The 13,955-nt window shown below is 33.5% G+C and overlaps 1 protein-coding gene and 1 long non-coding RNA gene across 4 annotated transcripts; one reads left to right on the top strand and one right to left on the bottom strand.

Annotated features, from left to right (window-relative positions):
• The first annotated feature begins 965 nt into the window (after positions 1–965).
• LOC146933219 (putative acyl-activating enzyme 16, chloroplastic) lies at positions 966–13,848 on the top strand. Of its 2 annotated transcripts, none has more exons than XM_085704965.1 (17): positions 966–1,352; positions 1,445–1,559; positions 2,581–2,673; positions 2,841–3,058; positions 8,275–8,393; positions 8,641–8,790; positions 9,028–9,095; positions 9,503–9,608; positions 10,035–10,193; positions 10,928–10,981; positions 11,056–11,136; positions 11,376–11,513; positions 11,760–11,919; positions 12,881–12,960; positions 13,073–13,221; positions 13,456–13,513; positions 13,604–13,848. In XM_085704965.1, exons 2-17 carry the CDS (start codon positions 1,534–1,536, stop codon positions 13,694–13,696), a joined length of 1,752 nt encoding a protein of 583 aa, XP_085561091.1. In that variant the 5' UTR covers positions 966–1,352; positions 1,445–1,533; the 3' UTR covers positions 13,697–13,848. The 2 variants fall into 2 exon arrangements, with proteins under 2 accessions (XP_085561091.1, XP_085561089.1); XM_085704963.1 differs by having other exon boundaries at positions 2,586–2,673.
• Positions 5,060–6,946, bottom strand: LOC146933220 (uncharacterized). Of its 2 annotated transcripts, none has more exons than XR_015007402.1 (3): positions 6,693–6,946; positions 6,178–6,318; positions 5,060–5,274 (listed from the first exon to the last, which is right to left on the bottom strand). It is a non-coding gene; the product is annotated as an uncharacterized LOC146933220 (long non-coding RNA). The 2 variants fall into 2 exon arrangements; XR_015007401.1 differs by having other exon boundaries at positions 6,247–6,318; positions 6,693–6,932.
• Positions 13,849–13,955: the final 107 nt, after the last annotated feature.

Here is a 13,955-nt window from a genome sequence, read left to right on the forward strand (position 1 = left end):
TACGTAACGGGATGAGATTATGTCTTCTATTTCTATTCCTTACATATTACTTATGGATTTTTATGAATAAATGTTGAACAAGACTTGAGATTTTTATGATGAGGCCTGCGTGCCAAAGACTTTTTATGTTGAATGAACTAATTCCGCTGCGAAGTTTTGAATTACTTATGTTAAATGATTTTGAAGAATAAATTGTTATTTATTCAGTTTATGAATTTTTAAGAAGTGCAGCATTCCATTAAAGTTGAATTACTCAGATTTTTAATTATGAAATTTTTACGTTGGGAAAACGGGGTGTTACACAAACCATCAACGATGTCTCAATCAACAAACATAAGAAATCATGGCATTGCAAATAACTATGATCAGAACAATAAACCAGCAAAACTATATATTAATTGATATAATTAAAGTTTTTTATGAGAAGTTATTAAAAAAATAAAAAATCTACTTAGAACTCATTTGTTATAAACTAAAATATTAATTGTTAAAGATTTAATATAGAAAATTACATATTTTACAAACAGAGATTTCTCATAAATGAATTTTTATAAGAAACTACTCAAATAACTTTTAATTTAAACATTTGTTTTAAATATTATTAAAAAAATTGTAGCAAAAAGATGAATAACATTAAAACAATATTGTAAAACTGTTATGTTTCATTTGAAGTTTTCTTTTAGAAAAATATGTTTTAAAAAAATTATAACAAAATGTTGAAATATTTTAAAAACCATTTTTAATTGCAGTTGTAACAAACGGTCCCTCAATTGGTTTTCCAATTGTGGTTGCTGAATATATAGGTATACTAGGTTGTTGTCACCATCACCAAACAATGCGGTGCATTGTTATTACGGACAGTTCGAGAGAGAGAGAGAGAGATTTGATTCTCTTCTTTCGTCATCTACAACAACTATACACATAGTACACTATTAATGTCAATGTCTTTCTTCTTATGTTGTACTATCACATAACACATTCATTCATTCCTTCACACACTATCACATACTTCTTCTCTTCAAATGGCGATTATTCCATTACCAACGAACACCTTGTCCTACCACTTCTTCACCACCACCATCACTCTTCCTCGCACCAACTATGCTCTTCCTCGTTGTTTTCGTGTCTTCTCTCAATCCAACACAGAAACAGTGCAGATAATAAGAAAGTGTTCCCCTTTTCTAGAAAGTTCATTACTTGTTGTTGGTAATAATAACAATGCTGCTGTAGACTCATCAGATGACTGGAAAGTTGTTCCTGATATTTGGAGATCTTCTGCTGAAAAATATGGTGATAAAGTAGCCTTAGTAGATCAATATCATCATCCTCCCTCAACCATGACATATAATCAGGTCTTTTTTTTTTTTTTATCACTAGAAAAAAATAAGTTGCTATTTTTTATCCTTTATATTGTTCTTATACTTTGTTTTCGTATCTATTGTAGTTGGAGCAGGCAATTTTGGATTTTGCAGAAGGCCTAAGAGTTATTGGAGTAAGGCCAGATGAAAAACTTGCACTTTTTGCAGATAATTCATGTCGTTGGCTAGTTGCAGATCAAGGTGCGTCAATCTGTTTTCTTTTTCTTTTACACTTTCAGTGTATTGAGTCTAGGAATTGTCAGTTGCATAAATCTTACTTCATGTGTGAAGGAATTGTTACTATCATTATAGAAGACATATCAGGTGTCCAACACTAACTTCAGTTAATTAATTCATTTTATTAAGTTATTGCCGGTGTTGTGTCGGTGTTTCATAGAAAATAACAATGTTTATGATCATATATGTGAAGAAGGGGGAGCCTTGGCGCAAAGTTGTTGTCACGTGACTGAAAGGTCACGGGTTCAAGTCCTGGATACAACCTCTTGTGTAAAAAACAGGATAACGCTGCGTATAATACACCAGAATGGTCGAACCCCTTCTCGGACCCTAGTGCACTGGGCTGCCCTCTTATGATCATATATGTGAAGGAAGTGTTACTATCATGTTGTCACGTGACTGAAAGGTCACGGGTTCAAGTCCTGGATACAACCTCTTGTGTAAAAAACAGGATAACGCTGCGTATAATACACCAGAATGGTCGAACCCCTTCTCGGACCCTAGTGCACTGGGCTGCCCTCTTATGATCATATATGTGAAGGAAGTGTTACTATCATGTTCTGTAAAAATTATTCCATTGTTTTATAAACTGTTTGTTTTGTGGAAGTTACAGCCATAAGTGAAAATCAATTTCTAATTTTCATACTTGTATATATGTCAGACTTTGTGGAAGATTTACAATGTTTACATACTCATAAGTTGTGAAAGTACTTAATTAGTTTGCTTTATTTTTGCGTTTAGTATTTTTGAGACATACATACACCCTCCGGTCACTATTATAAGCAAAAAAATACATTTTAGATTCATTCATTAAATGATGTATGTGGTCTATAATAAAGACCACATACATCATTTAATGAATGAATCTAAAATGTAGTTTTTTTACTTATAATAGTGACCGGAGGGTGTATGGATTAACACCTGTAGTTTTTGCTTGATATAGTAGTTGTACCTTTTTAATTAAATCCATATGCTATATTTTTAGTCTAGGCATGATGGCAAGTGGAGCAATCAATGTGGTAAGAGGCTCAAGGTCATCAGTTGAAGAGTTATTGCAAATATACAGCCACTCTGAAAGGTTTTGGAAATGCCTCAATTCATAGCTAGTCTTAATTAGCAAATCCATATTGTATGACTAAGATTGTGTGTTATAACTGCTAACAATTCTCGACAAATTGTTCGTTATATTTTAACTTTTTGTTTTGGCAATCTTTGTTAATGCTCAATCTTCATTGGTGACTTCAGTGTTGCACTAACCGTGGACGGCCCTGAAATGTTTAACCGAATTGCAAAACCATTCTATTCAAAGACTGGCATGAGATTTATTATTTTGCTTTGGGGAGAAAAATCAGACCTGAAGCTGATCGATGAAGAAAACAAGGAGGTCCCAATCTTTAGTTTCATGGAAGTCATAGATTTGGGACGAGAGAGTCGCATGGCATTGTCTGATTCTCATGAAGCTAGTAAGTCGACTTTTTTCTCTTCAAACTCGGGTTATATTATACTTAAGAATTGTCGATCAATACTATTTGAAAATTTAATAATATATGGTCCCCCATGTCACGACCCAAGAACCAGAATCGTGACCGGCACACAAACTTATACATTTTAGTCCGGCAAGCCTAACGACCAAACTCGACTGTTGTGAATTCGGACAAAATCACACCAATGAATAACAAAGATGTGTGGAGCAAAGGAAGTGGTAATCAATAGATAAAGTGTCTCCAAGCAACAACAACAAAAACAGATCTAAATCTAAGTGTAGAGCAACACCACAAGCATAATCAAAGCAATAAAGATAAGCAATGAAAGAAAGGAACAAACACACCAAGATGGTAACCCAGTTCGGTCCAATATGACCTACTCTGGGGGAGAGAGCAGCCCTCCAATCCACTAAGATGAAAGTGATACAAATGGGTTACAAGAAATTAGCTTAAAAGCTCACAAAAGAACAAGACCTAATTTCTACCCATTTTCATGTCACCCACACTCACAATGAATCCTAAGAGAAAACACAAAAGGAAGCCTTTGATCCTTCCAATGGTGAAATCTCACTACCCAAGGTGTTTACAATTGTTTCCCAACTCTAGAATCTAACCCCAAAAGAGAACCAACCCTTAGCCTATGATTTCACTAAGGATCTTCTCTTTTGGTTTCACAAGATTCACCCAAGTTGCTCACAAATGACTCTCCACTCATGTGTTTCCCAACCCCATGAATCTTCCCCAAAAGGCACCAACCCTTTTCCCAAGAGCCCCCTCTTTTGGTTCTCCAAGATTCACATCTTGAAGCTTTGAACCTCACCCAAAGACCCTCAACTTTTAGTTGTTGTGAATTCCGGACTCAAATTTCACACCAATACAAACTATGATGTGTGGAGCAAGTATCAATGGCAACCAACAACCAAAAAAATTAACCACAAGCAACAACAACAATATAAACCTAGTCTATAAACCAAGTGCATAGCAAAACCACAATCCAACCAAGGAATAAACAAGATAAAGAGAGTAAAGAAAAGATAACAACACCAAGAAATGTTCACCCAGTTCGGTCCAACTTGACCTACTCTGGGGGAGAGATTGATCTCTCCAATCCACTATCAATGAGTTCTTACAAAGAGATACAAATGGGTTACAAGAAATTAGCTTCAACAAGCTCACAAAGAACAACCCTAATTTCTACCCATTTTCCCAATCTCACCAATGAACAAGACACTCATGATTTTTCACTCTCCCAAGGTGTTTACAATTGTTTCCCAACTCTAGAATCTAACCCCAAAAGAGAACCAACCCTTAGCCTATGATTTCACTAAGGATCTTCTCTTTTGGTTTCACAAGATTCACCCAAGTTTCTCACAAATGACTCTCCACTCATGTGTTTCCCAACCCCATGAATCTTCCCCAAAAGGCACCAACCCTTTTCCCAAGAGCCCCCTCTTTTGGTTCTCCAAGATTCACATCTTGAAGCTTTGAACCTCACCCAAAGACCCTCAACCTTTAGTATCTAAAACCCTAAAAGTTCCCTCCTTTGGTTTCCATGAGATTCACCAAGCTTACCCAACAAAATGGGTCATGGAGTGCTTAAAACGTGTTTCAGATCTGTCAAAATCGTGTCACGTTTGTCCAAATCGTGACACGGTTGATACGTACGACCCAAGGTACGACCAACCTTATCCTGAAAACTTGCCCAGCAAGCCGAAAATCGTGTCACGTTTTCCCAAAATCGTGTCACGATTGAACATCCAGAAAACATGCTCACGACATACCAAAATCGTGCCACGCTCACGAAATCGTGTCACGATTTCTCTGTTCCTCCAAAACTCCAAAACACCAAATTTTGAGTTATCCTCAACATCGACAAATGACATAAATAATTTACAGATAACTATTTTCATCAAAATAATATTTATAGAAATTTTGGACAGAGTATCCCCTGTATTTTTAACGTTTCCAAGATATAAATCCTGTCCATAAACCTGTTTCATTATCCAGAAACTCAAAAAGACAATTTTTACATAAGTGTTCAACTCAAAATAAGACACTCTAATCTCCATATAGCTGCAGATACAATGACTGAATATTTACATAATCAAAGAGCCATCCATCAAGGAGGCCTACCAAAAAGTGAAAATGATGGACTTCGGATCTACTTGCAGCTTCCTACACAGCTGCTCGAAAATCTGAAAAAAAAATAGAATAAGAAAGAGTAAGCCACAAAGACTTAGTGAGGAGACAACAACCACCACCGACTAGAAGGGAAACACACAAGGGCACGATTATTACTTTCTCAAATCTAATGTCAATTTATAAAAATAATAACCGTCTAAAATTCTAATAATCCGCAACCCTTTATACGCATGAAAATGCACATGTTATAAATATTACCAAATCAAATGGGTATACCTCAACGATAATCCAACATCGTAAAGACATGGAAATAAAATTACAAGCCTTTAATAATAAATTGCCGAAAATTTTAATAAAAACCTTTAAAGAAAATATAGAAAACTCCATTTAGTGAAAATAAATAAAATGGGTGAATCGAGAACTAGCTCTATCTCGTTGATAGCCCTCTCCTCCTAATGGTGGCCTTTCCATAGGGGCGGCTCCATCTAACGGATAGCTCTTTTCTCTCGACTCAAAACAAAGTGTAAAACATTTTCAATTAGGGAGTTTACCTCTCGTTGATAGCCCTCTCCTCCTAATGGTGGCCTTTCCATAGGGGCGGCTCCATCTAACGGGGTAACTATACCTAATTGAAATCACATACTAGGTGCACCTAGATCGTCGCAATAATAATCAGTTTTCTCAAAACATATAGCTTTAAAACCACAATTCGTAAAATATCAAACTTGTGTCAAAGCACACAATCAAATCCCAATTTTTAATTCTTTGCTTATAAGTCATAGATAAAATCCAAATAGAGACCACAATAATATCATTGACTTTAAATATGTATCAAGACGAGAAAAATATTCGAAGGACGTGTTTCCCATTTTCGTAAATACTTTGACATATAAAATCATAAAAATATCAATAATAACGATATTGAAAATAAGCGATAATGATCGTCATCAACTCACAGTTATGACGAATCCACTAAGTGTGCTCTCCAATCACCTCAGGAGAGATAATGATCGTCATCAACTCACAGTTATGACGAATCCACTAAGTGTGCTCTCCAATCACCTCAGGAGAAGCATGTGAAGCGTCCGGCACCGTATCTGAGCATCAATAATAATTTCTCATAAATTAGATACTCAATCCAAGACTGTAATAGTAGCACTAAATGACCATGAAATGCAAGTTGAGTATATATTTTAGTATTATCGATAACGTATAAGCTTCAACTTGTTAATTTGTTCCAAACTTTTGTTTTAGACAGAACGTGAAACCAATGCATATTTTACGGGGAACAAATAGCAGAAGTAACATGACTACATTGCTGAAATTATATTTATAACAACTCAAAGTAAATGAAAGTCCATATCATATTCATATGTTGAAATCCTATATACTCTACTCCCTAAAATTAATTTTCTAATCGAATAATCATGCTTAAATATACACTAATTGGAAGGTAAGCTGATAAATATACCTCAAAGAACCTCAATGAGCAACCTTCACAAAATGGGTATTTCTTTTTCTTCTTAGAACCCTAACCCCAATCTCCAAAAATCAAACCCAAATTAACTTGTAATGTGAAATTACTTTGCTTAGGTGAATAATTTTTCTTATGGGTGTTTGATTAGTGTATGGAATTGGTTGATTTTGGAAAGGAAAGAAACAAAAAGGAACGTGAGAACAGAGAGAGGGAGTTACAGGAGGGAGTAGAGTGTTTTCTTTATCTTCGCTTCCCACGTGTGTGCCTAGTAACTTCTAAATATATTATATTATTAATTTTAGGGTTAATTATGTTTTTGGTCCCTACAAAATTGCGACCTTGTAAGTTTAGTCCTTAGTTAATTTTAATAGCATTTTTAATCCCTACAAAAAAATTCTGCACCCAATATTAGTCCTTACTCAATCCAAATTTGTTTAATTTATGCTTAAACTCTTAAGTTTTTCAACAATTTTTTACAGGCGTGTTAAGAACGTTATTAAAAGGTCCTCCGAAAAAATATCGCAAAAATTTGATTTCGACGTCCATATTTTTGTTACTTATATCTTAAACTTTTGTCGTTTTAAAAAATTCATATTTAATTTATTTCATGTTAAAAAATTATAGATTTTAGTAAATGAACCTTTCATAGTGTTCTAAACATGTATAAAAAGAATCGTTAAAAAATTTAAGAGTTTAAGGATAATTAAACAAAATTTATTTTAGCAGGGACTAAAATTATAAGTAATTTATTTTTGTAGGGATTAAAAAAGCTATTAAAATTAAGTAAGGACTAAACTTAAAAGGTCGCCATTTTATAGGGACCAAAAACATATTTAACCCTTAATATTATTACTTATTTATTTATTTTTTATTTTCTATCTTGCGTTTCACCCCACCTCCTTGAGAATTTAATATATATGGTCCCCCGCCTCCTTGAGAATTCAACAATATATGGTCCTCTCAAATGAAAAATTAATCACAACTTGCTACCTAATCTTCCTTTAAAAAAAAAAAAAAAACTTGCTACCTAACCTTTCACAATTAATTGGCAAGAACTATTTGAGCTTCTCAGCTACACTCCTTTGACAAGTAAAATAAAAGTAACAGGAAATCTCATCCTTTGTTTTTTGGAGTAGTGCCAAACATTTTTTTCTTGTTGACCATATACGAATTTTATAACCTATATGACAAAATATAACCGCTAAAAAATGACAATAGTAAGTTTAGTTAGCAACTCCCAAAAGTTTATAAAAACATATCAGATGATAATGTTTGATGGAGGTTTTTAAATTGCTGTCAATTGTTCAAATGATAGTCATATTGAAAAATACATTTAGCCAATGCTTTGAACTTTAGATAGGGAACAATCAAATTCCTCAAAGGATGAAGAACGTGGAAGTTATCCATATTTGTTTCATAAATCTTTAACCAATCAGTTTCTTTGAGATTAATATTTTTTAACTTTCTTCTATCGTGTCACCATTTCTTTGAGACAATATTTCTCTCGATCATCTAAAGAGACAGCAATCAGTGCTTTGCTACCTTTTTACCCTGCTACTTTCGACATTGATTGCAGGTCAACGATATGTTTATGAAGCAATCAATTCAGATGACATTGCTACTCTTATATACACAAGTGGAACAACTGGAAATCCAAAAGGTGTTATGCTTACCCATCGGAACCTTCTGCATCAGGTTTCATTACTAATCTTCTATAAAATTTATTGTGATAGTCTTATAGATACTTCCAAAACTAGAAAGACTCTGTTGGTTATGGTTATCATTTCTTTTTTCCTGCTGAAAGTGGAATAGAAGTATGTCCAATAAGAAGTTCTTGACAAAAGTTCTCATCATCTCATTTGTTTGTCATAGTTGTTGATTTTTGTTTTTTCTTGGCTGTATCTTACAATTTATGCCACATCATTTGTTGTTGAGTTTCTAGATAAAAAATTTATGGGACGCTGTACCTGCTGAGGTTGGAGACAGATTTCTTAGCATGCTGCCACCTTGGCATGCATACGAAAGAGCTTGTGAGTACTTTATTTTCACATTCGGTATCGAGCAAGTGTACACAACCGTGAGAAACCTGAAGGTATTATTACTTTTATCATATGCTTGAAACATTGTTTATTTGTGGATTCTTAAACATTTATAACATGATCTGCTACTTCAACATTAGGTGTTGAAAAAAGAATAAGCTAAAGGGGTTGGCTTTTCTTGAAATAAAAAGATCAATAGCATATGGGTTACTCTGCATGTTCTAAATGTTATTTTGTTATTTAAATGCACGAGTATTAATATATTCTTCTTCTTACTCTATATTTTGCAGGATGACTTGGGTCGTTACCAACCACATTACATGATTTCTGTTCCATTAGTTTTTGAAACATTATACAGGTACGTCCTCTACGAAGAAGTCTACAAATGCTCATTGATTTGATGATATATTAAACAAGAAACGAATTGTGTCGAAATATGTTGCCTTTTGTCAAAATTTCGACCATCTCCCAATATGATGCATGGATTTGGTTCTTAAGCAATGTTTAGGGGCAAGTTAATAACAAATATTCATGGAGAATAAGATTGGAAAATTCCTGCAATTTGTAATTCTACATAAGGGTTCTTATGTTTCTGATAAGCCTCTAGACTCAACCAGTTAAAGGAAGGGGCCCAAAGAAAGTGTGATGAACCAAATTATCAAATAATCAGGAAGTGTAAAATTACTGTGAAGAAATCTATGTTAGAAAGATTATGTATCTCAGGATAATCACTTTCATTGTTTTTCTTGATTGTTTTCTCTGTAGTGGGATCCAGAAGCAGATATCTACTAGCCCCCCTGTTAGAAAACTTGTCGCATTAACATTCATAAGTGTCAGCTTAGCATACATGGAATATAAACGTATTTATGAGGTAATTTTGGTCGCCAGCTCTTTCTGTATAATCTTTGAAGAGTTTAGAACGATTCATAAACTACCCCCCTCTATTTTTAGATTAAATGCTCTTAATGAATTGTTATCCCTCTTATCTATACTTTGTAGTTGTGAATCATCTATCAGTTAAATGATTCTGTTGCTTCACCTACATCATATACAGTATCCTACTTCTTAGCTCATGAGCTGCATTATAACTCTTTACTTTGGAGGCTAATCCGCTGATTGTAAATTTGAAATACTAATCGTTCATATTCCGTTTATAAATTTACTTATATATCAGCATCATTTTTTTGTTGACAAGTTTATTTAAACAAGTATAAAAAAATATTAAAATATTGTAATTCCTAAATCTCACCAAAGATATTGCTTTAATGCTTTTACTAAAATTCAAATATGTTTGCAGGGTAAATGTTTAACAAGGAATGCGAAGCAGCCTTCCATCGTCAATTCAATGTTGGACTGTTTATGGGCAAGAATTATTGCCACAATATTATTTCCAATTCATCTTCTGGCAACAAAACTTGTGTACAGTAAAATCTATTCAGCTATTGGACTATCAAAGGTCTTTTATTCTTCTTCTTTTTCCTCTTCTTCTAATACAATATATATATATATATATATATATATATATATATATATTATTCTGTCTCATTTCTACTGTTTATCTCTTACTCCGGAGAACATTTTAGGAAAATCATGAAAAATAAGCTCTTGATAATATTTAGTTTTGCAATTTTTAAGAGAAGAGAAAAGCAAGAGACATGTGATGGATTCCACGTGTCTAAACTACAAACAATAGCTGAACTATGTAGACTAGAAATATTGAAATCACATATTACAGTATGATCTTCTGATACATGTAAGGCGTTGACTACTTAATTAAGTGTATCAAAGTTAAACTTGGTTGTCTGATCAGGATTAACTATGATAGCATAGTTGCACCTTATTAGTTGTAATTGATCACTTAATAGTGTTTTGAGATGCAATGCAAAACTAGAAGAAAGAGTTTTCAGATTTTTCCCTTCTTTTCTTAAAACCAGATAACACTACAGAAAACATAGCAATATTCAAGAAAAATGTTTTTCACAGTTATGCTGCTCTGATTTCCCTATAAAAGAAGTATCTTTATAGTTGTTATATTCTTTCTTTTGACCGTCTTGGGATCCTTCCTTGGTCCCCCTCTTTGGATTGACATATATCATTTATCTAAATTCTTCTAACCTTTGCACCATATTCTGTCATCATTCATGATTTTGGAAATTTAATTTGACACAAGAAAATTTTCTGGCACTACAGGCTGGAATAAGTGGGGGCGGTAGTCTGCCTTTGGAAGTCGATAAATTTTTTGAGGTCTGATACTCAACACAACTGTGACTTGCAACCAATTTTTTAGAATCCATTTCACATTGGTGCCTTTTATACAGGCAATTGGAGTGAAAGTGCAGAATGGATATGGTTTAACAGAAACTTCACCAGTTATTGCTGTTCGACGACCTAGATGTAATGTAAGCTATGTATCTACTGTGTTGAAATTTCTGTGCCTGTATGTACCAATGTGTGTGTAAGTGTACATATACATGAAAATTATTTTGATTCATTTTAACAAAATTCTTTGGTTGATATATGTTTAGAGCATGGCATTCATAAAATATACATAATTTGTGTCTTTTTATTTGTTTGTAAGTTGAGTTTGCAAAGTGTGGGTGTTTTTATCTAAGAATGTTACAGATGCAATCTTTTGAAGGTTATTGGATCTGTTGGGGTTCCAGTTCAGCACACGGAATTCAAAGTAGTAGATTCTGAAACTGGTGAAGTTCTTCCACCAGGTTCAAAGGGCATTTTGAAAGTCAGGGGTCCACCAGTGATGAATGGATACTACAAGGTAATGCGCTTGTCAAAATATAAACCTTTCCCATGACCTTTTTGTCAATGTTGTTCAATCATATAGTTAAACCAACCTTCATTGGCATTATTGACGCATCAAACACCTTTTCCATGATATTCCAACAACCCTGTCAAAAGTATAGGAGCCTATAAGCGTGTTTCACAATTCATAGGCACATCATGTGATTTTATTGATGTTTTCTGGATGAAGTTGTGATAGTTACGTGTCCTATTATTGCATTAGAATCCATTAGCTACAAACCAGGCCTTGGATAAGGATGGCTGGCTGAATACTGGTGATCTAGGGTGGATTGCTCCCCATCATTCTACTGGGCGGAGTCGTAACTCTAGTGGTGTGATTGTTGTGGACGGTCGTGCTAAAGACACTATTGTGCTTTCAACAGGTATAACAAGTTTCATTATAACTGTAGTATGATTTTAGCTTTTTAGCTTTGAATCTCAAAATTTATGTCACTATTAACTCTGTATATGTGCCTTTTCTATAGTTTTAAACCATATGTGATATAAAATAAAGGACATCGTTAATATAATAGAAGCAAAACTGGTATCTAACTGCAAAGTTGAAAGCTCTCTGTAGTCTATATTTTACTCTTGGTACACTAACAAGCTATTTTGTTCTGCAATTTTCTTACATTATCTACCTTCCCTAAATTGTGCACTTTTGCGCATGTCTGTCTTTTGTAATTTTATATGTTTATGTTTTTGTTAATAATAGTGTGAGTTTTGGTTATAGAAAATTGTTAAGAGTATTAATTAATTCTGCTTATCATATGTCTTACTCTTGTATTTAGACGTACATGTGCAGGTTTGTGTATGTATTGCACTTGCATGTGCTATACAAATACACTTCAATGATGTTCTATATGAGTTATGCTTCAATCCAATACAAACAATGATGAATAGTGAACACTGTTGTATTTAAGTTATAAACAAGTTGTTCCTGAACATAAATAAATAAGAAAATATAATGTGCTTTAACTTGTTCATTAATTTAGTTCTAAAATTTTGTTCGACCTTCTTTGAATAACACAAATAAAAAACCTAAATTAACCATCATATGATGCTTAATTTTTTTTTAATTTCATAAATGCTTTGAGTGGATTACTCCTCCCTCCCTCAAATGATAAGAGTGTTATACTCCTCTCTTATTTTAAAACATACAATTCCCTCCCTCAATTTCTGCACAACTTTGAATTAACAATTGACTGTCTTGGTTGTTGTTGGTTAACTGTTTGGCTTTTTGAACTTAATTGCAAACTTTTCTCTCTATGAAGTCTCTATGATCACCAGTTTTCTGTTCCCCTTAAGTTAGTAAATACTAACCACTTGGTTTAATAAGAGAAGGTGAAAATGTTGAACCGGCTGAACTTGAAGAAGCTGCCATGAGGAGTAGCTTAATTCAACAAATTGTAGTTGTTGGTCAGGTGAATTCTTGATTGCTTTCAACTTTTGATAGCTCAAATTCTATCATTAACAGTCTGTTAATCATTTCAAAATGTGATGAACTTACGTATTGGTAATAACTTTATCATATAGGATAAGCGACGTCTTGGAGCTATCATTGTTCCGAACAGTGAAGAAGTTTTGAAGGTAGCAGGGGAATTGTCTATTATAGACTCCATCAGTTCTGATATTGTTAGTGAGGAAAAAGTGTTGAATCTAATATATAAAGAACTAAAGACCGGGTAAGACTTGTCTCATTTCTGTTTCTTGTAATAAATGCCAGAAATTTTTTATGCCTTTACAGATTTTTCTTTGCTATTGCTATGTTTTTTTGGTAACCATGTTATCGGTACGAAGTATCCACCGGCTAGGCCGATGAGTACTACTGCTATGTTTACAAACTGGATTTCTTTTTTATACTCTGATCTTGATGTATTTGCTTTTATATCATTCTTCCTGTCTTATTCAACACGCAGGATGTCAGAATCTCCGTTTCAAATTGGACCAATCCTTCTTGTAAATGAACCCTTCACGGTTAGGTTCTGGAATTTAAATTTGTATCTATTATGTTCTTTTTTAATCATAAAATTGACAAGTTTGGTTTATCCTTTTGTTCACTGACAGATTGATAATGGTCTAATGACACCCACCATGAAAATTCGAAGGGATAGAGTTGTGGCTAAATACAAGGAGCAAATAGATAATTTATACAAATGAACACCCTAATTTATACAAGTCTCCAAATAAATTGACCCCTGAATAAAACTGTATAATCTGTATGAGTACATGTAACTTTTGTTCTTAAATTGTCACTTTTATCATCAGTTTGTAATAATATTTGACATTAATTCTATAACCAGGTTGTACAAGTGAAACTTATTTATTAGTATTAGTTTAAATAAGTTTATAAAATAATATAGTTTATATGTTCTATTTGTACAATGGTCTACTATGTGGGAGTGACATTGTGGCCACC

The sequence above is a fragment of the Medicago sativa genome, chromosome 4 (genome assembly GCF_051527215.1).
Source record: "Medicago sativa cultivar Bolivia chromosome 4, Bolivia_mono, whole genome shotgun sequence".
Classification (NCBI taxonomy): domain Eukaryota; kingdom Viridiplantae; phylum Streptophyta; class Magnoliopsida; order Fabales; family Fabaceae; genus Medicago; species Medicago sativa.